Below are 19632 nucleotides of genomic sequence, written 5' to 3' on the forward strand. Positions count from 1 at the left end.
TCGGTTGCAAGCCAATCGCAGGGCACACAGAAACGAACAACCATTCGTACTCACACTCACACCTAGGGACAATTTAGAGTGTTCAATCAGCCTGCCACGCATGTTTTTGGAATGTGGGAGGAAACCGGAGCACCCGGAGAAAACCCACGCAGGCCCGGGGAGAACATGCAAACTCCACACAGGGAGGCCGGAGCTGGAATCGAACCCAGTACAGTGCACTCCGCTTAATAGAACTCTGGTTAATAGAGTAATCCGCTTAATAGAGCAAAAGGCTCTGGAACGGATTTGCCTAATGCAATTTCCTATAAAGATACTCCGGTTAGTAGAACAGATCTCCGCTTAATAGAACAGGCCGTAAGCAATGAAAATTGTAAACTAGTGGTTTTCGAAGTGTAGCTATCGCGATACCACTATCGCGAGAAAACGCGATACCACTGCTATGCTGTTGCGCCTACGATTACGTCATACAATGTTGCGCAATGTGCGATGCATTGCCGGATTCTCAGAAGGATTGTACGCCCGCGGTTTCCAGGACTTCCCTCTTATCCAGCGCATTGAGAGGGAAGTCAACCGCAAAATTACGGAATCCTGTTTCCAGACAAAAGTAACGAAATTTTTCTCGTGATTTGAGATGTTTGACTGAAGCAGTGTTGTTTGATTAAAGATATGGGCGTCCACAGTCGAAATATCTCTTCTAACTCGTCAGCAGGGGTTTTTCTGCGTGCATAACTTGGTCGTCGACGTGTCTGATGACCATCTCCGGTTAATAGAAACTCCGCTTAGTAGAACAGAAGCGCTTCGGCCCAATGGTGTTCTATTAAACGGAGTGCACAGTACTGTGAAGCCGACGTGCTAACCACTGGACTACCGGGCGCCCATTGTGTAATTAGAAACAAAAAAAAAACAACCCCCCCAACCTCACACACACACACACCAAGGCTGCATTTGGCAACATTTTTGTACCTCCGGATTATTGTGTTTGTGAATTTTGAACATGCTTAAAGTGACTTGACTCGCTCTTATTTCAGGTAGACCACAGGAAAGGATCCTACTAATGGGCAGTAGCTCAGTCCCCAAAATGGACAAAAGTCCAAGATCGCATCATAGAACAAAAAAAATGTCAGTGTTGCATCGTCCAGGTGCCTTGAGCAAGGCATCAAACCCCCGAAAGCTCTCAAACGTAGCTTCGGCTGACAGCATTATCAATGATGAGCGTTTTTCTCCGACCCCGTCTTTTGTTCTTAGCACGGGATCCCCAAGGATCGTCTAAGCTGACACAAAAATACAAATCAAATAGTTTAAGCGAGAAAGAAAATGGATGCCAACCGCGCCGGACTGTCAGAAAACATCCACTCCCCCGGATTGCGTCTTTGTTGGAAGTCTTGCATCACATTTTAGGGGGGGGAGCGTTATGCTTGGGAAAACGGGCACTTCCGAAAACCCAGCGTGAGACCCCCTGACTACGATGCGTGGATTTTTATCATGCATGGCGTGAATGATATTGTTTAAAACGATGGGAGACTAAGGTTGCCGTAGCAGACTCAACACTACGATGCGTTTGAAACTTTGGGCATATGACTGGGAAAATCCGGAAATCCTCCAATTCACTGGCGGTGAATATGAATGAATCTCATCAACGTGCAGCCAGAAATGTGCAGAAGAACCAAAAAGCAACCACCAGAATGTCCAACCAAAAAGGACGGTGTGCCTTGAGAGGCGAGGCCTCAATCACAATACGTCCCTCCCGCTTGCTCGATCGTGCCCCCGTGTTGCCACGACAAAGATTTCAGATCAGTAGCAACGGACACCCAGATGGAAAGAACGCAAGTGCATTTCACGTATTGACAAAAATTTGGCTCCACGAAATCACAGTGACCTCCTATGAAAGCGGTAAATCACAAAGCCTTTGTACTTTTGCTTTTAAACGTATCAAGTAGGCAGCGAATAATCTGGGCCCGCAGCTGCCACTTAAGGGATAAGCAACGTTTTCGGCATAGTGCATCCAAAAGACCTGTTTGAAAATCCATCGTCCATCTGATGCCGAGTGTCTTAACTTCTTACGCATGGTGAGCCGCCAGGAAGAATTCCCACCCCCGTCTACGGAGAAGACGCAGAGGCCCGCGTATGAATCACCGCCACGTCCAATTGGCTAAGGTATTGAGTTGCAGCAGTCAGAAACGGATCCCTGGGAATAGGAGCGTCTCTGCTGAAGCCATTCCAAGATGGGAAATGTGATCTTGCGCCGAAAGGAATAAAATAAAGCAACAAAAAAAAAAAAGTGGGGTGGGGTGGGGGGGTTCTGATTGCTTCAGCCACATAGAGAAGCAATCTTCTACAGATTCTCAAGTGTAATGTCTTACAGTCTCACAAGCAGATGATGGAACTTGAGGTGGTGGCCCAAACCTTTTATCTTCTAACTCATTTTGGTTTTCTTTATTATTAACCTCACAGACGAGGGCGTTGATGTGCCACTTATAATTTAAATGGATTTTTTTTTTTTTTGTATTTTTGAGGAAAACAGTCAGAATCACTCAGTCTAAATCGTGATGATCTTTACACGCTTGAATTCATTACAGTCGGCCATTTTCTGCCAGGTTTAGAAAATGAGTGGAATTGGGTGAATTCTCATGACGACATTTTCATTTGGGGACCCGCCAAAACACTCGTGCTGTACTCAACAAAACATCACCAGAACAGGACCTCTTGAGCCCAAATAATGAGCTTCTGACTGCGAACCAGTTCCAGGCTAGCTAAGTGGCTAGCATGAGAAGCTAACGTAGCAGCCTTCATCCTCGCTCGGTCCCCCTTTCATTTTCCGGTAGAGACTCATAGCGACAAGGCAGCCCAAAACGGAAGGCAGTGGGGGCCGAAGGTGTCCCACCAACAAAACATTGCAGGAACCAAGGGTACGTGGGCTATCGAGATGCTTGGCTGCTAGGCGGGTGGATAACAGACTGTCGTTCAACTCCATTAGCCGCCGTGCGAGAGGGCCGCATCGAGCGACACACGACCTGTGAAGAATCAGAGATCTCGCTCTCTCCTGGAATGGGGTTTGCCGCATTAATTCCGGAACCGTAATCCCTCAAGCAAATCAAATTACTCTCATTAAGCACGGCAAGAAAACTACGTCTGCAATAAGTATGTATATTAAAAAAGAAGAAAAAAAAAGAAAAAAGCATTTATTACCAACAATCACCTATTTAATATGAGAGAGCTTACAAAAGCGTTATTTCTGCTGATTGTGTTTGAAAATGGCCAACTGCAAAGGAGCGCCTTACAACAGGGCCATACAGAAGTGCGCTTGTGTGTGTGTGTGTGTGTGTGTGGACAGACACACAAATACACAGCTCATGGATTTTACGAGAGGAGTTGATACAGTGATTAAAGGGGAGGGTGGCGGGATACGGCGCTTGAGGGCCTTGGAAAGGACATGGCTGGTCTGGTCATAAAAAAAACACACCTCTGTCTTTAAGCTGGTCCCCGGAATTGCTCTCGGTGGGTTCACTTTGAGGTGAATCACCAAAGAATTTACATGCTAAGTGGCACCATGTCATCACCAAGGAAATGCACGTGGAGAAATATTGTCAGGTTAAAAAAAAATGCATGCGCAACAGTTTTAAAGGCTGATTGCCTATGCAACTGTAACTGTGTTTGGGTAAAAAATTTTTTAAAAAAAAGATGACCACCAATGCACAAGCAAACACTATATGGACCAAAGGCTTGTATGGTGTTCCTCCAGTCTAAATAACAGCACACCAAAGCGAGCGTAAACAATGGCAGTTCATTTTGGCAGAGGCATTTCAAACAGACTTTCTCATTGACATCTTTGAGCGGAAAAAGTTCAAATCAACGGTGAAATAAATAGCGAGAACACTTCCGACACAGTAGGCAAAAAAGAATCAAAATGGGTAATAAAATGATTTTCCTCTACAGAATCAATTAAAACGGGGCGTCAATGGGTCATTCATTTACTAGTTCAGAATAATTACCTGCGTTTTTTTTTCCCCCCTCTTATAGTAATTTACTTTTTTTATTCATCTGGGGCTCTGATGTCCCTGCAAAGCAAAAGAACACATTTTGTGTAATTATTCAAATTAAACGCAGATTCCTCGGAGAAAATCTCTGACAGACCGCAACGCAGCAAAGCTAATGCGCTCCAAAAAAAAGAACCTCCCCTGAAGGTAAATGCGGGATTCTATTAGAAATCAGTCTACATGCTGTCAATTCCAGCATTACTTGCTCAATCAATTAATGCATGAATTAGCTTGAGGTGGAAACAAAAAAAAGCAGGATCAAATAAAATAAACGCGAGTGGCTGTGCACAGTACTTCCCACATCCACTTTTTTCAACGATGATGCCATGTGTGTGAGTGTGTGTGTGTTTGTGTGTGTGTGTGTAAAGGCATGAAGTGGATGGTTCCCCGTTTGGAGGGTAAGTAAAGGGTGTTCAAAGCAGTCCTTGTTTCACACAATCGCCCCCTCACACGGATGCTTTGTAAACATTCACCCGACACAGTGCAAGTCGTTTTGGATTTTGAGCAAGAAAATAGCACCACTGCTCATCTGGCTCCTGGTCAGACATTGAATCAGAATCATCTTTATTGGCCAAGTATGTAGAACACACAAGGAATTTGTCTCCGATATAACACGCTGCACTAGTATCATCGTAAACAACAAAATCATTGAACCATTTTAGAGTACCCAGTAGTTTTGTAGTACCATTTTGTGGTGCAAGAAGAGTGACTACGTCAGCGACTGTTTAAGGAGTTAATGGCTAGAGGGGAGAAGCTGTTTAAGTGTCTACTGGATTTGGTGCGCATGGATCTGTAGCGTCTGCCTGAGGGGAGTGGCTGGAAAAGGTGGTGGGCAGGGTGCGGAGGGTCCAGGAGGATTTTCCGTGCCCTTGTCTTGATTCTTGCAGTCTGCAAGTCCTCAAGAGTGGGTAGGGCGGTGCCAACGATTTTTTCTGCCGTCCTAACTGTCCGTTAGGTCAACCGGAAAGTGTTTGGAATTCAGAGAAAAAAAAAAGGATGCACCTGCCTGGAAGAACTTTTCATTCCGGCCGTACGTGTTCCACGTACATGCCGGGACACGTTTAAGCTTCAAAGCTGGCCTAGAGACACGCTATCAGGAGATCTACTGTATGTGTGAGCAAAGACCACCAGCAGTTCCGAGTCCTGCGTTCAAAGCAACTGTAAATTCACCAACCCTTTGGTGAACACCCAAAGACGAATGGCGGCACCTCACCGGTTTCCACACCTTGCGGTGTTCTTGTGGTGCCGTATGGGGACGTTGGAAGAGACTAGAGAGAGGCCTCCAGAGCTCAGGCAGCAACTGCGATAATTAATCGCGTTTCTCCGACCACGAAGTCTCTCGTCTGGTGACCTCCGCATCCCGGCGGTCCTTTATTCAATTTAACACTGGACAGGACCGGGTCTCACTTATTGCGAGGCGAGGACACGTCTGGGACGCTTTGGAGGGGCTAAGCTTTGTGATGAGTAAAAAAAGAAAAGGCTTCCTCTCTTCCTCTCCAAATGCAATGCTGGGCCGGGTATCAATTTCCTGTGTCAACTTCCTCAGCGAATCAATTCCATTTAATCCACGGCCTCGAGCCCCCATCTTGATTCCTCCGCTGAAGATAAGAGCGCAATTTATTGTTTTCGTTGAGCACGCGCGCTAAGAGAGTGAGCGCCAAACGACTTGCCGACAGAGATACATTTGCCACAAATCGCTAATTCAATCACTCCCCAACGCCACTTTTATTTGTGACGAGTCGAAGGAGGTTACGGCGTCAAAGCAGATTGAAATAGGCACGACGGGTGGCCATTTTGGATGTCATCCAGCAGCCGAGTCATGAAGAGCGGTGGAAATCATTTGAAGAAGAAATTTGTGACGTACGGGCCCTCCCAGATATCGCGCGCTATTCAATCCAAAATACCTTCTCTCCGCTTCAAACTTTTCTTTTGCGTGTTAATGTTTAATTGGAGCCCTTGGCTATCCACGGGCACAATCATTAGAGATCTGCAGAGAGAAATTGAAAAATTAATCAGCATCTCGTTTTCTTTCACGGGCTTCATCAAAAGGCCATCATTTTGTATTTTTGCCTGTTCACTCACATCATAAATAATTTGTTTTTATTTTTTATTTTATCCGACATCATGGCCACGAGCCCAAAAATTATACCGCACCCAAAAGTTGATTGAAATCAAAGTTGGAGTTTCATGACGGGAACTGATGATGTCATTTCGGAATATAGCATGACAGTAAGTAGAAATGGAGTTGGGAAGCTGCTGAGCAGATCAACCAAAGCAGATGCGATCATGTTTACATAGCGGCACTGTTTTTTTTTTTTTTTTTTTTTACGAGGGTTAACTGCAAATAGAACGGACAGACGTTGTTGCAGAAGTTCTTGCATCGCCTCAATTCATTCATTTAAGCGTGATGATTCCACCTTTTGAGAAGAGAAGTTCCTGACTGCAGTTGAGTGGAAACTTGCCTTTGGCAACTGACGAATTCACTTGGAATCGAGAGCCGATCGACTGTGACATTCGGCTTTCCCGCAATCACTTTCACGAGGCCGATCGTGGACAAAGTGTGACGGCGCAACAGCTGAAGCTCTGCACGCTTTCAGAACGGGCGACAAAATAAAATACAAACCTGGTCCACGCCTTGTGGTCCAGTCTGCGCGATCAACACCGGCAACTTAATGTTGGAAACGAGACGACCCCCCCAACCCAAAAAAAACAAACAACCACTAGGTTTTCCCGACGCAATTCCTTCTTTAATATTAGCCCAGAAGCAGAGCTGTCCCCTCAATGGCTCGCGAGGCCCGTCATCCGACTCTAGTCAAGGAGAAAACGGCCATCAATATTTCTTTCTGCAAGATTTCACATTCACATTTCGCACAATGCCCTGATATGTTCCCTCAAACCTCCAGGGAGTACCTAATGTAAAAAACAGTTACTTATGTTCAAGGCTCATGTTTCTTCACTTAAATGCAGACCATACCCCGCTCCTTCCAGGGGGGGAAAAAAATGAGCATGGGGGTGGGGTGGGGGGCTAGTGGAGGAAAGACATCAAGGTCTTATTTTCTGTGTCATTTACCAGCAAGTACTTTCGCCCAGCCTTCCCATTACATCATGTCGAAAGTGGTAAGCATGTAAATAACAACAGCCATGACTGTAAAGGACGTGCGCACGTTGTCCTTTTCTCCTGCCGCCGATAACCCTCTTGTCCATTTAAACACACACTTTGTTCATGTACAAAAAAAAAAAAAAAAAAAATGCGCTCAGAAGTTATACGAGCTGCCTTTCGGCATTTATGGCGTCTGTCATTCAGATGATGCGGCGCTAACGTGGCTGTTTGTTTATGATGAGGCATCTCTCATCATGCCACGCTCCCCGCCCAAGGCGGCCATTCGGCAGCAAACGGCGGCCTGCGCAATCGCCCTCTCAAACAAGACCCCCCCCCCCCCCACCCCGCTGAGCACGCCATTCATCACTTCCACCCCGTGCGACGCTCGAACGACAAACTATCACATTTACCTTGAGACGTGCACATTTCGCCCGCGCCGGCACGTTTGCGTCAATGAAGGATGATCTGCATCACTTACTGATCATCATTTATTATCAGTTTTTTTGGTGTGTGTGTGTCATAGAAAGGGTGATGACGAGTTTGTTTAAATTATTAGAATATCAACATGTGGTTTGTACAAATCTGGGATACAATTACTCGGGGGGGGCCATCCGTCCATTTTCCGAACCATTTTATCCCCACGAGGCTGGCTGGCTGGCGGCCCCCCCCCCCCCCGTGTGCGCCGAGGCGCAAAAACCAGCAAGCTGTGTGCAAACAATCGACAACGTGGCGTTCGCGTCTCTTCACTTCGCTCCCCTTGGACGTCCAAGCTCTTACTCGACCACTCGCAAGACTTGTGGTGTGACATCAAGAAGCCAAAAAAAAAAAAAAAACTTCTATGACCAACACTGTGCCAAGAGATGATGAATAAAATATAAAAACTCAACCCGGGACAGGAATTTCACATTAGTCTGGCGGCGAAGGTGATTCCCTCTTGCGCATACGTCGACACCCTGCCACGGTGGCGCCGCCTCGACTTCCGCGCAGGCGCTGAACCCTTTGGAGTTCCCCCCCCCCCCCCACCCCCGACCGGTGGCTTCATCAGACAAGGATGAGGGGCCTTAATGAAACAAATAAGTGTTTTAAAAGAAGACAGCCCCCGCTATCAATTTCAATGGCTTACAGTATCTGGGCGATTCCTTTGGGTCCATTCGACGTTAATTGGATCTCCGTTGCATTGGCATTGTGGTGTTAACAAGCGCAGCCTATGAATATTAATTACCCTCAAGTTTTTGTACGCATAGGAAAGACTTCACTGATACATATTAATTCTATGAAGTTTTTCAAAGTAGTCGTGCTCTCATTAAAAATGAATGGGCCCCGCGCCTCTGTTTTCTCAAGAGCAACTGCGCTTTCTTAAGTCTCTCAAGTGCAGGTCCTTAAAGAATGACCTCCCTAAAAATGCCATTGACTCTCAACTAAGGGCAAACGTTACAAGAAGAGGCGTTCTTGAAACATTTTTTTTTTTTGGACAACTATCCATCCATCTATCCATCCGTTATCTGATCGAGGTTCGCGGGCGTGCCGGAGCCTATCGGAGCAGTAGGCGGGGAACACTCTTAGCTGCTTGCTAACCAATTGCTGGCTTTGGCCAGTGATGCCGGCTAAAATAAAGCGTCTTCTTTCTCAAGAGCACTTTGATACGACTGTCATTCATGCCTTTGTCAAATCCCAGCTGGATGACTGGAATGCACTTGACTTGAAAGTCAGCCAATCCTCCACCAAGTGTCTCCAGTTGGTCCAGAATACCGCTGCACGCCTCTCGACTGGAGCAAAGGGGACATAATAAGGCCTTTTTAATTGCTCGGATACAAATATGTGCGTCTCTAGAGGGCCTGCTTGTCACATCCCAGCTGGATGACTGGAATGCACTTGAGCCAATCCTCCACAAAGTGTCTCCAGTTGGTCCACAATACCGCTGCACGCCTCTCGACTGGTACTCCGACTCCGACTTCACAGCCTCGCGAGTTTCATCTTCCGCCATCGCTTGCTTGCTGCCTCACGCTCTCCCTCGAGCTGTCGACAGATGGCAGAATCACCAAAGAGGAATCGTGCATAGGGTGGCCATTTTGGAATGAAGAAAGCGTGTTTGAAAAAGCTTGCGAGCAAAGGGGACATAATAAGGCCTTTTTAATTGCTCGGATACAAATATGTGCGTCTCTAGAGGGCCTGCTTGTCACATCCCAGCTGTATGACTGGAATGCACTTGAGCCAATCCTCCACAAAGTGTCTCCAGTTGGTCCACAATACCGCTGCACGCCTCTCGACTGGTACTCCGACTCCGACTTCACAGCCTCGCGAGTTTCATCTTCCGCCATCGCTTGCTTGCTGCCTCACGCTCTCCCTCGAGCTGTCGACAGATGGCAGAATCACCAAAGAGGAATCGTGCATAGGGTGGCCATTTTGGAATGAAGAAAGCGTGTTTGAAAAAGCTTGCGAGCAAAGGGGACATAATAAGGCCTTTTTAATTGCTCGGATACAAATATGTGCGTCTCTAGAGGGCCTGCTTGTCACATCCCAGCTGGATGACTGGAATGCACTTGAGCCAATCCTCCACAAAGTGTCTCCAGTTGGTCCACAATACCGCTGCACGCCTCTCGACTGGTACTCCTACTCCGACTTCACAGCCTCGCGAGTTTCGTCTTCCGCCATCGCTTGCTTGCTGTCTCACGCTCTCCCTCGAGCTGTCGACGGATGTCAGACTCACCAAAGAGGAACCGTGCATAGGGTGGCCATTTTGGAATGAAGAAAGCGTGTTTGAAGACGCTTGCGAGCAAAGGGGACATAATAAGGCCTTTTTAATTGCTCGGATACAAATATGTGCGTCTCTAGAGGGCCTGCTTGACAATCGGGTGTGCAAGCAAGTCATTTTGTGGTCAGCTGCTCATTTCGGAACATGTGTCCGTGAGCTAGCCATAGCTTCCATTTTGGAATAATTGTGACAGCACAGTCGATCGCTGCATTAGGCACACGTGTAGCGACGGCGCGGCACACTCACGGACACGGCGACGAAGTACCGCCCTCCACAAATGAAAACGCAATCGGCTTTCTTTATGCGGCATCTGGTACGTTTCACACCTCCAGACGCAGTCTTCGCTTTGTCTGCTCCTCTCATCTGCGGTTCAAGGGGAAACAATTGAGAAAAAAACAAAAGCAGATCACACATCCTGCCTCAACCTCCAGGTTTTTGTGCAACTTTTCACACGCCCTTTAGGCTGCTCAAATTTGGAGGTTCCACTGTAATAATATGTTTCAAATCATTCCCATCCCCCCCCCTGTTTTTTTTTTCTGCGATTAATAATCAGATCCCACATCAATTGCCAGAACCGGCAAAGAAATTTAGCCTGTAATAAAACTGTCATGTGCTTGGGTATAAAGACAGATGTTGCCAGTTGTGTGATAACATAATTAATCTGTTCTGTGAGGGATTCCATGAAATTATTCAAATTGGACGAGCACCATCATTTTACCAATAAAGCAATTTAAGGCAATATGCAGTGTCATAACACCGATGTTATCCTCTTTCACTGATTTTTTTCCAATAAGCCGCATTGCAGAAGCTGCGCCGGGCCTCGCGCGATATTGTGACAAGATGAAGAGAACAGGTGGAGATACCTGAGAATCCCTCCGGATTCACGCACAGACTGGGTACAAATGATTTCAGAAGAACTAAATGGCCCTCAGGAAGACCACTGAAGTCAGCTTTTGGCTTTTTGTACCAAGGTCCTCTGAAGCTCGACAGGATAGCGGTGGGTGACGGAGGGGCTGAAAAGTGCATCTTCACCTTCTCACGTCTCCGCGGGTATTCGTGTAGGACTTGCATTATGCAAAACGGAAATCGCTGCCCGCTCAGCTCTTTCCGCAGTCTGTTCTGCGTGTCGTACTGGCACGCAATACTACGACCACCGCGGCCATTCGGTAGCGAAGAGAAGGGATGCAACTGACTGGAGGAGCTTTCCGTTTGTTTGTCCGCAGTATTTGACAGGACACAAAATCGGATAATCAAGAAAAGGCATCCTCGCTGGAATTAACAACGTGAGCTTTGTTTTTGGGTCGGACAAAGCTGCGCCAGGTCAGAAGACTTTGCAACCGCATCGTCGTCGCGCGACGTCTCCTGATTTGAAAGACAGATGGATTCACACGGTTGGCAGTTGCAAACGCGTCAAATCACAAAACAAGCGTTTTTTGCACAATTGTCCCCAACGCTATCTTGACTTCCTCATGAGCGTATACAGTAACTAAACCGCAGTTTCTGCAAAACAAACATATGTAGATTTCGGGGGAGTAAATCTTGTGAAAGCATTGCACCACATCCAAATGCAGCAGGACGAAGAAAGTTCATCTTGCAGGCAAACACCGCCGAGCTGTTTGCGCCGCGTGCGGGACTCTGCCACTACTTTTCGTCAGCGGTCGAGTGTAGAGTGAGACGCGTTGCGTTTAACAATCAGACTTATTAACTACATTGACATTTTCATATGTATCGTGGCTGAAAAAGCTCAGTGTGGAGAGTCTCTGGAGTCAGGAGCCTCTTAAATTTCTACTCTAACCTTTATTTCGTGTCCCTGTCCCCTCTTTGTATTGATTTAGATTGTAATTTACAGTGTTGTAAAAAGTATTTGACCATTTTGTCTGTGTGTGTGTGTGTATATATATATATATATATATATACATACTTATATATATATATAGTCGGCCCGGTAGTTCAGTGGTCAGCACGTCGGCTTCACAGTGCAGAGGTATCGGGTTCGATTCCAGCTCTGGCCTCCCAGTGTGGAGTTTGCATGTTCTCCCCGGGCCTGGCGTGGGTTTTCTCCGGGTGCTCCGGTTTCCTCCCACATTCCAAAAACATGCGTGGCAGGCTGATTGGGCGCTCTAAATTGTCCCTCGTGTGAGTGTGAGCGTGGTTGGTTGTTCGTCTCTGTGTGCCCTGCGATTGGCTGGCAACTGATTCAGTGTGTCCCCCGCCTACTGCCCGAAGACGGCTGGGATAGGCTCCAGCACCCCCCGCGACCCGAGTGAGGATCAAGCGCTTCGGAAAATGGATGGATGGATGTATATATATATGGATTTTTTCCTCCCTGAAAATCATGGCTAAAAAAAAAAAAAACAATGCTCGTGATACCTTGAAATGCCCCCCCCCTCTCCCCGTGGTTGACCACGTGTGTACGGGTCAATGACCTCGGTGTGCACTGAGTCGCCGACTATGTTTATTTTTTTTTCTTTGCGGCGATCTCCAATTCAGGATCGTTCTGCGATAATGCTCAGTGCGCAGCGTGCCTCGACTTCCATGATTCCTTCAAAGATAACCGCGAGATCTTTTCTCTCCCAACTTTCACTCTCATCAAGCTGCATTTGAATCTAATATCACCAACAGCCATGCTTGAGTTAAGCTTATGGTCCACTTCCCCCCCCCCCCAGATCTGACGAGTCGGCAAGATGAATTCCCCTGTCAGAAGCAAGATGATCAAACAGATTACAATTATTTCACCCCCGTCTTTATTAATGAGGACTGTCTTTCATTGTTACGTTGCCTAATAGGAATAAATGATATGTCAACTGCCAGGTTTGTTCCGCCTTACCCGCTTAAGGAAGTCTATGACAATTGCATGGGAGTAAGAAAAAGATTTTCCATTGATCCGTTTCTTTTCTCCATACTTTAAACCGAATGTTGGATGGTTTTGTGAGGTCAACACCTAATTGTGATTCCAACACATAATTGTTACACCCGCCCCGCCCTTGGTGCTTCTACAGCATCTCGCATGCAACCCACCGAATCTAAGCAAAAAAAAAAAAAGCCCTGGTAAAGAATCAAGCAAAAAAAAAAAAAGGCAACGGGAATCAGATTTCAGCTGTTTACTCAACTGTGGCCTGCAGTTCTTGAAATGTTGTCCATGGTTTTCCGGGACTATTGCAGTAATGAATTCAGTATGGCTACGAATTTCTCACTGACGACAAACTCCTCCTGCGATGGAAAAAAAGGGCCGAGATGCCGAGCTTACAGAAGGAGCAGTTCTCAAATGGCCCGACACCAAGACTGAGGAGTGAGATCCACTTTCAGACAAACCTTCTTTTGCCACAAATTTAAAAAAGAAATAATAATTAAGTGCGGCCCGGTAGTCCAGTGGTTAGCACGTCGGCTTCACAGTGCAGAGGTACCGGGTTCGATTCCAGCTCCGGCCTCCCTGTGTGGAGTTTGCATGTTCTCCCCGGGCCTGCGTGGGTTTTCTCCGGGTACTGCGGTTTCCTCCCACATTCCAAAAACATGCATGGCAGGCTGATTGAACACTCTGAATTGTCCCTAGGTGTGAGTGTGAGTGCGAATGGTTGTTCGTTTCCGTGTGCCCTGCGATTGGCTGCCAACCGATTCAGGGTGTCCCCCGCCTACTGCCCGAAGACGACTGGGATAGGCTCCAGCACCCCCCGCGACCCTAGTGAGGATCAAGCGGTTAGGAAGATGAATGAATGAATGAATGAATGAATGAATGAATGAATGAATGAATGAATGAATGAATGAATGAATGAATAATTAAGTTACGTGATGAAGTGATGAGCTTCAGCAGTCATTACTCCACTCATACAGGACCGGTTCCTCCTGAACTGATGCAATCCCAAACAAGCACAAGGACGTTCATGTTGTCGACTTATGGTAAAATTAGGTTAAAGATCTTTTTTTTTGGGGGGGGGGTAATCACATCAGAAAGACGGATAAAAGAAGCAATTGAAATAAGGAGGTGTGGCGATGGCACCATCAACAGGGCCGACGGGGCTTCCATGCTCCCACTTCAATGACTGCGGGGGGGATTGGAGCGGGGAGACATATTTTCAAGGTTTCCCCACCCGCTCAGCTGTTTTTAAAACACGTCACCGGGAAGTCTTGACGGACGGCTCCGATGCAGGCTGAGGCGACAGCCCAAACTGTCAGGCGGGGGGTTTTTCCTCTTCACAAATAAATAAATAAATAAATAAATAAAAAAATAAATAAAACATTGTCCGATTAAAAAAAAAAATCTTTAACCTATTTCAACTCATAAGGAGACAATATGAAAATCTCAGCTACACCGTCAAGGCCTTCAGCTGAAGACTCCGAGTGAACCTAAAGTCTGTACGAGTCAAGCGAGCATTATCTGGAATCCCCCCCCCCCCCCCCCCCCAAAAGAAAGCTTAAACCTAAGCAGGTCTAAGAGTTAAGTGCCTCGGAGAAGCAGAATGGGAAAAAACGCCTTCACTTTGCCGTCGGTTTGACTGCGCTGAAAGCTAATTGAATCGCAAGGCCGAATTATCGCTGGGTTGTTCTCCTCCGGTATTGTTGCTGCTCTCTCCGAGCAAAAGTTGACGGATGATCCGTGACAAGAGTCAGCTGCACGCAGCCTGCGCATCGTCACCAAACAGCTCCTGACAACAAGCCCGGGCCGCCCTGTCGGCGAGACCAAGATGGCAGAAGACACACTGATCTTTTCAACTCCCGTTTCCCGAAACGCTATGTCGCATGCCACGCGTAACGCTGACACCAACAGAAAGAGCCTGTCTTGCCGCATTTTAAAGCGAGATGGGAAGAAAATGTTTTTGGGGGGGGGGGGCTGCGGTGACAAGCGACGTGATGCGCCACACTCCGCACCTCATCGGTTAGCACGTGAGAGCGTGGCATTTCCCTGGAGTGCGACGTTTGTTTACAATGATCCGGAGAAAATGCTGTCATTCCCATGAATGTCACTTTCTTATCCCCCCCCCCCACCCCCACCCGACTGTCAACAAAATCCTCTTGCACCTACACACTTAAAATATGTCCGAACACCTCCATGAATATTTTACAAATTCACTTGGCGGCATGCTACGGTAAACACATTTGCAACCAAACACAATCACACAGAGCCTAGAGAAGCACTTCCCCTTATTGAAATATTCAAAAAGTGCCTCAATATACATAAATAATAATAGTAATGTGTTTATGTACCAGATGTACTTTGAAGATGAATGAAATATTAATTGGCACTTAAAAGAGGCGGCGAGGGGGCGGGCCCGCTGATGACATGGCTTCGTAAAGTGAAGGCAAGGTGTGAAAAGAGCGGGGGGGGGGGGGGGGCGGGCCGCTGTACCTGGCGCTGCTGGAGATGCGTCAGATCGGCCGCGGTCGCTTGGGCCGAGGGCGTCGCGCTCTTGCCTTCTCCTTCTTTGGCTTCCTTCTCCGCGCCGGCGCTTCCGTTTTGATGAAACGCACCGTTACTTGTCGTCGCCGTTCCACCAGATTCTTGCATCATGACTTCAAAACTTGCAGAGAGAAAAGAGGGACAAGGGGGAGGGCGAGGGAGGGAGAGAGAGAGAGAGAGAGAGAGAGAGACAAGGTCAAACAGCTGTTAAAACACAGCAATCAGGTTGTGTTACAACTCCGGGACAAAATATAAACATCTGTCATATCCTTCCTTTCCCCATTTCACTTTTATTGCAGATCTCCTTGCCGTGCCTTTGCTCGCCTGTATCTTGTTTGTTCTTCTTGCGCTGGTATGGAAAGTATGGAGTCAAACCGGGGTTTTGTTTGTGTTCTCCATCAAGAAGTATAAATACGGTTGCTCCGGAGGAGGGTGGAGGGGGGAGGCCGGTGGTGCAGAACATAACCGAGAGGAACCCAGCCCGACTTGAGTTAATGCAGAGGAGCCCAAGAAAACACTTGGCCCCTCCAAAACAAAACACGTTCTATGGAAATGGATATATTTACTCGCACGGCTCCCAGAAGAACCCGCCGCTCAACGGCCTTTTAATGGGAACCAGGGCGACTCGGCGAGGCGTGCCAAAAGAGCTCCATGAGAAATGTCTATTGCAAGGTTGAGCGAAAACAGGGCGATTCTCCAGGGCTCTTCAATTAACACCGCCGCGTAGTGTGGAATCTCAATCGTTCCAACGAGACGTCGGGGAGGGAGGAAATGTTGTCGTTCCAACTCGAACCCGACAACAAATTTGCTTGCGTGTGCAAAATGGGGAACGGGAGAACACGCCCGCCCGCAGCTGTTTGCCAACGTTTCAGTTGAAAGGGGCCATGACTGGAGACTGAAACTGTGAAAAGCCCCCATTCGGTGGGTGATGCACCCCCGTTTCTGGTGACACCAGTCTGCATCAACACCTTTGACTTATTCAGTCATTCATTCATTCATCTTCCGAGCCGCTTGATCCTCATTAGGGTCGCGGGGGGTGCTGGAGCCTATCCCAGCTGTCTTCGGGCAGTAGGCGGGGGACACCCTGAATCGGTTGCCAGCCAATCGCAGGGCACACAGAAACCAACAACCATTCGCACCCACACTCACACCAAGGGACAATTTTAGAGTGTTCAATCAGCCTGCCACGCATGTTTTTGGAATGTGGGAGGAAATCGGAGCACCCGGAGAAAACCCACGCAGGCCCGGGGAGAACATGCAAACTCCACACAGGGAGGCCGGAGCTGGAATCGAACCCCGTACCTCTGCACTGTGAAGCCGATGTGCTAACCACTGGACTACCTTTGACTTATTGATTCATTTATTTTGTCATGGGCAGAACGCTTGACGGCTCTCGTTGGGCATTGGTCGCGAGCCACGCCGGCGCAACTCGGCAAGCCTCCCAATTCCAGGTTAATGAAGCCGAGCGAGTCGGGCAGAAGCAAATTGACTTGCCTGATGAATTATTTATTTGAAACCGAATAATTGCCTTTAAAACACAAGGCCTGGCCCATGAAAGCCAGCGAAAATGGAACTAAACGCAGATTTATGAGGTTACATTTAAGGCGTGTCACGGGAGGGCCTCCCGTATGTTAATCTCGACTCGGCGGCTCGGACAGAGCGCGTTCTCTCTCGCTCTCTCTCGAGATGCGGGTCCAAACAAGATACGGACATACCTCGACACTCACGCTGACAGACGGGAAATTGAGGTCGACAACTTGTCAAAGGGAATATGTGAACAGCATCGGTGAGATAGTCATCTCTAGAGTCACGTCATTTCAAGAAAAATAAACAGCACGTTTCTATTTAGGTCATGGGGTGTTTTTTTTTCTTTTTCTTTTCAGGAAGTATCTTCAGAGAGCTGCAATGAACTTACAACCCAACATAAATTAAGGATCTACTACAAAGGCCGACCGAGCCGACCGAGAGAGTCATGACACTGTGGCCAGTGCTGGTTCAGTGATGTGTGTGTGTCTCTCTTTCTCTCCATCATACACACACACACACACACACATAGCCCGAGCCGGGCCTGCAGGCCCCGTTCTCTCTACTGAGACAACTCCCTCTCGAGACAGATGTTGACCCAGCTAACCCCTCCGGTTTGGCATTGACTCCCTCCATAATAGGATTTTCTAAACAAGGCAGGGAGCAAAAAGGGAACGCTGCGGTATGGGGACACATCGAGGAACAACTCCACCTACAGGCCACTGAGCACTTTTTTCCTCCTTCTGAGGCACAGCAAAAGATATCAAATTTTGAGCTGAACGACACCATGCCTTTAAACCAACCACACTTGGGTTGACAGGTGCAGATATTTTTGTGGGGAGTCAATTCCTGCAAATCTATTGTGTGCTCCAGTACACTAACGATGCAAAAGGTGACCGAATTACAATAGAACGTTGCACATTTACAAATGGCGGCCCGGCGGTCCAGTGGTTAGCACCTCGAGTTCAACCCCCTTGTGAGGATGAAGCGGAAAAATGGATGCACGGATATTTACAAATGCTTCCTGTAGCACCTCCCACAGTAATCGAGTGAATGACCACCAGGCATTTTTTTTTAATGGCGGCAAAATTAGAGCCCCGCCATAAAAGGCTATAAGGACACGTAGCAACGCACACGTTCTTGGAACCAGAATTGACGAAAGGACTGCTCAAATGAATGCCCATTTCATTTACTTGAATTGACCAACACAACTGCTCGCTCATTAATTTTACGCAACACAGGTACAAAAAAAAAACATGGAAAAAGGCTTTTATAAGAGTGGCACTGCTGTAACAATGCTGATGTGAGAAAAAAGCAAAGAGAGTGCCGCCGCCGCCTCCTGGACCTCCGGTAACTTTGCCGTCGATAAGGGCCCAGCCTGTTTCTTTATCCCGCGTCTTTACTTTTCACTTATCTCGCGGGACAGCCATATCACAGCCAATAGAAACGATACTCTGGCGTCAGGTGTCGTGACGTCATTTTGAATGTGCATTATTACCCCTAGACCCTTTCATAAAGCATAACGACGAGGACCAGAACGCGCATTCATAAGCGCCATCGAGCGCCACACGGCCAGTCAGTTCCAAATCCCATTTTGCCATATTTATCTTGATTTTCTCAAGTCTGAAAAGCAAACTCGTATGAAATAATTTTTTGGGGTTTTTTTTGGTTTTTGTTGTTGGGTTTTTTTTGCCAGATAGGTCCAATCCTCATAATGGCGCTCCGGCCCCTCAAATTTCATATTGTGGATGTCCGCAACCTCCCTTAGAATGAGTAATGTAGCAAATATGTCACCTGTGTCTCCCAGCTGCGACGACAGGCTGAAGGTGAAGAGAAAGTGTCCGGCTCTCATTCACCTTGCCGCTGCTTCTTCCTCTCCCCCAAAGTTTTATTTTTTTTCTCTCTCCTTTCTTTCCCCGTCAAAATCTAATCCTGGTCGCGGCCTCTCGGAATTCTACATCTCGATCACGACCGGAGTCCACTCAAGGTAGGTTTGGCTTGCACAGCTGCGCTTTTGACCCTTCTCCATCTTGTGTTTTTTCCCAAAAAGCTCACGACAGTCGAGCCCCAGCGGCCATCTGCTACGATTCAGCCGGTTCTCACACAATCCCTGTTTACACAAGCACACAACAAGAGCACAATTCTTGAGTGAGATAAGGACACACAAAAGGAGGGGACAAAGGGGAGTCGGTCGCTTTTCGAGTTCTTTGGGTTCAGCTTGCTTGCTCGTCTAGACAACACAACAATCTGTACTAAAGGTGCGACAACAGAATCTTTCTCAAGGATTTTTGAAAGAAGATCCATGTTTTGCTGTATTTTGGCTCCCGATTCTTGGGAAAAGTCGCCTGTGACCTGCACCAAACACATGGCGGAACAACTCACAGGGTGAGGAAACATGCTCGAAGAAATCCGCGATGAGTTGAGAAATGACCGACAATTAGCAATCATTGTCGCAGTCCTTCTCGGATTTACGTCGCTGCAAAAGACGACGACGCTTGCCAGCCGTTCCAGCGCAAATCATTCCAGGCGACAAAAGAACACCGACTTCACCCAAACTCATCTCGATAGGCCAAAATGAAATCCAGGACGAGAAAAAAGTGGTGTGTTGAAGAAGTGATTGCTGTTAGGGCCTCAGTAAAATCATTCCAGGCGACAAAAGAACACCGACTTCACCCAAACTCATCTCGATAGGCCAAAATGAAATCCAGGACGAGAAAAAAGTGGTGTGTTGAAGAAGTGATTGCTGTTAGGGCCTCAGTAAACAGGAGAAACGGGTTTTTGTGTTTATGAACAAACACCTCTCCTCGCAAGCGTCATTTAATATTAACCA

At 47.4% G+C, this 19632-nt stretch overlaps 1 protein-coding gene and 1 long non-coding RNA gene across 11 annotated transcripts in view; both read right to left on the reverse strand.

Moving 5' to 3' along the window:
- LOC127607655 (uncharacterized) overlaps window positions 1–19632 on the reverse strand; it is a 97127-nt gene that overhangs the window by 56064 nt on the left and 21431 nt on the right. The window lies entirely within an intron of this gene.
- Window positions 1–19632, reverse strand: part of foxp1b (forkhead box P1b) — a 124502-nt gene that overhangs the window by 55121 nt on the left and 49749 nt on the right. For 9 of the 10 annotated variants that reach the window (XR_007964106.1, XM_052076077.1, XM_052076078.1 and 6 more), the window contains one exon: window positions 15228–15399. Coding sequence is in view for 9 of the 10 variants with exons in the window: in XM_052076077.1 (XP_051932037.1) it covers window positions 15228–15389 (162 nt within the window). In the remaining variant the exon portion in view is untranslated. Of the gene's footprint in view, window positions 1–15227; window positions 15400–18596; window positions 19158–19632 lie in introns of those variants that run through there. The other variant, XM_052076080.1, reaches the window with a different exon arrangement.

The sequence above is a fragment of the Hippocampus zosterae genome, chromosome 9 (assembly GCF_025434085.1).
Source record: "Hippocampus zosterae strain Florida chromosome 9, ASM2543408v3, whole genome shotgun sequence".
Lineage (NCBI taxonomy): Eukaryota > Metazoa > Chordata > Actinopteri > Syngnathiformes > Syngnathidae > Hippocampus > Hippocampus zosterae.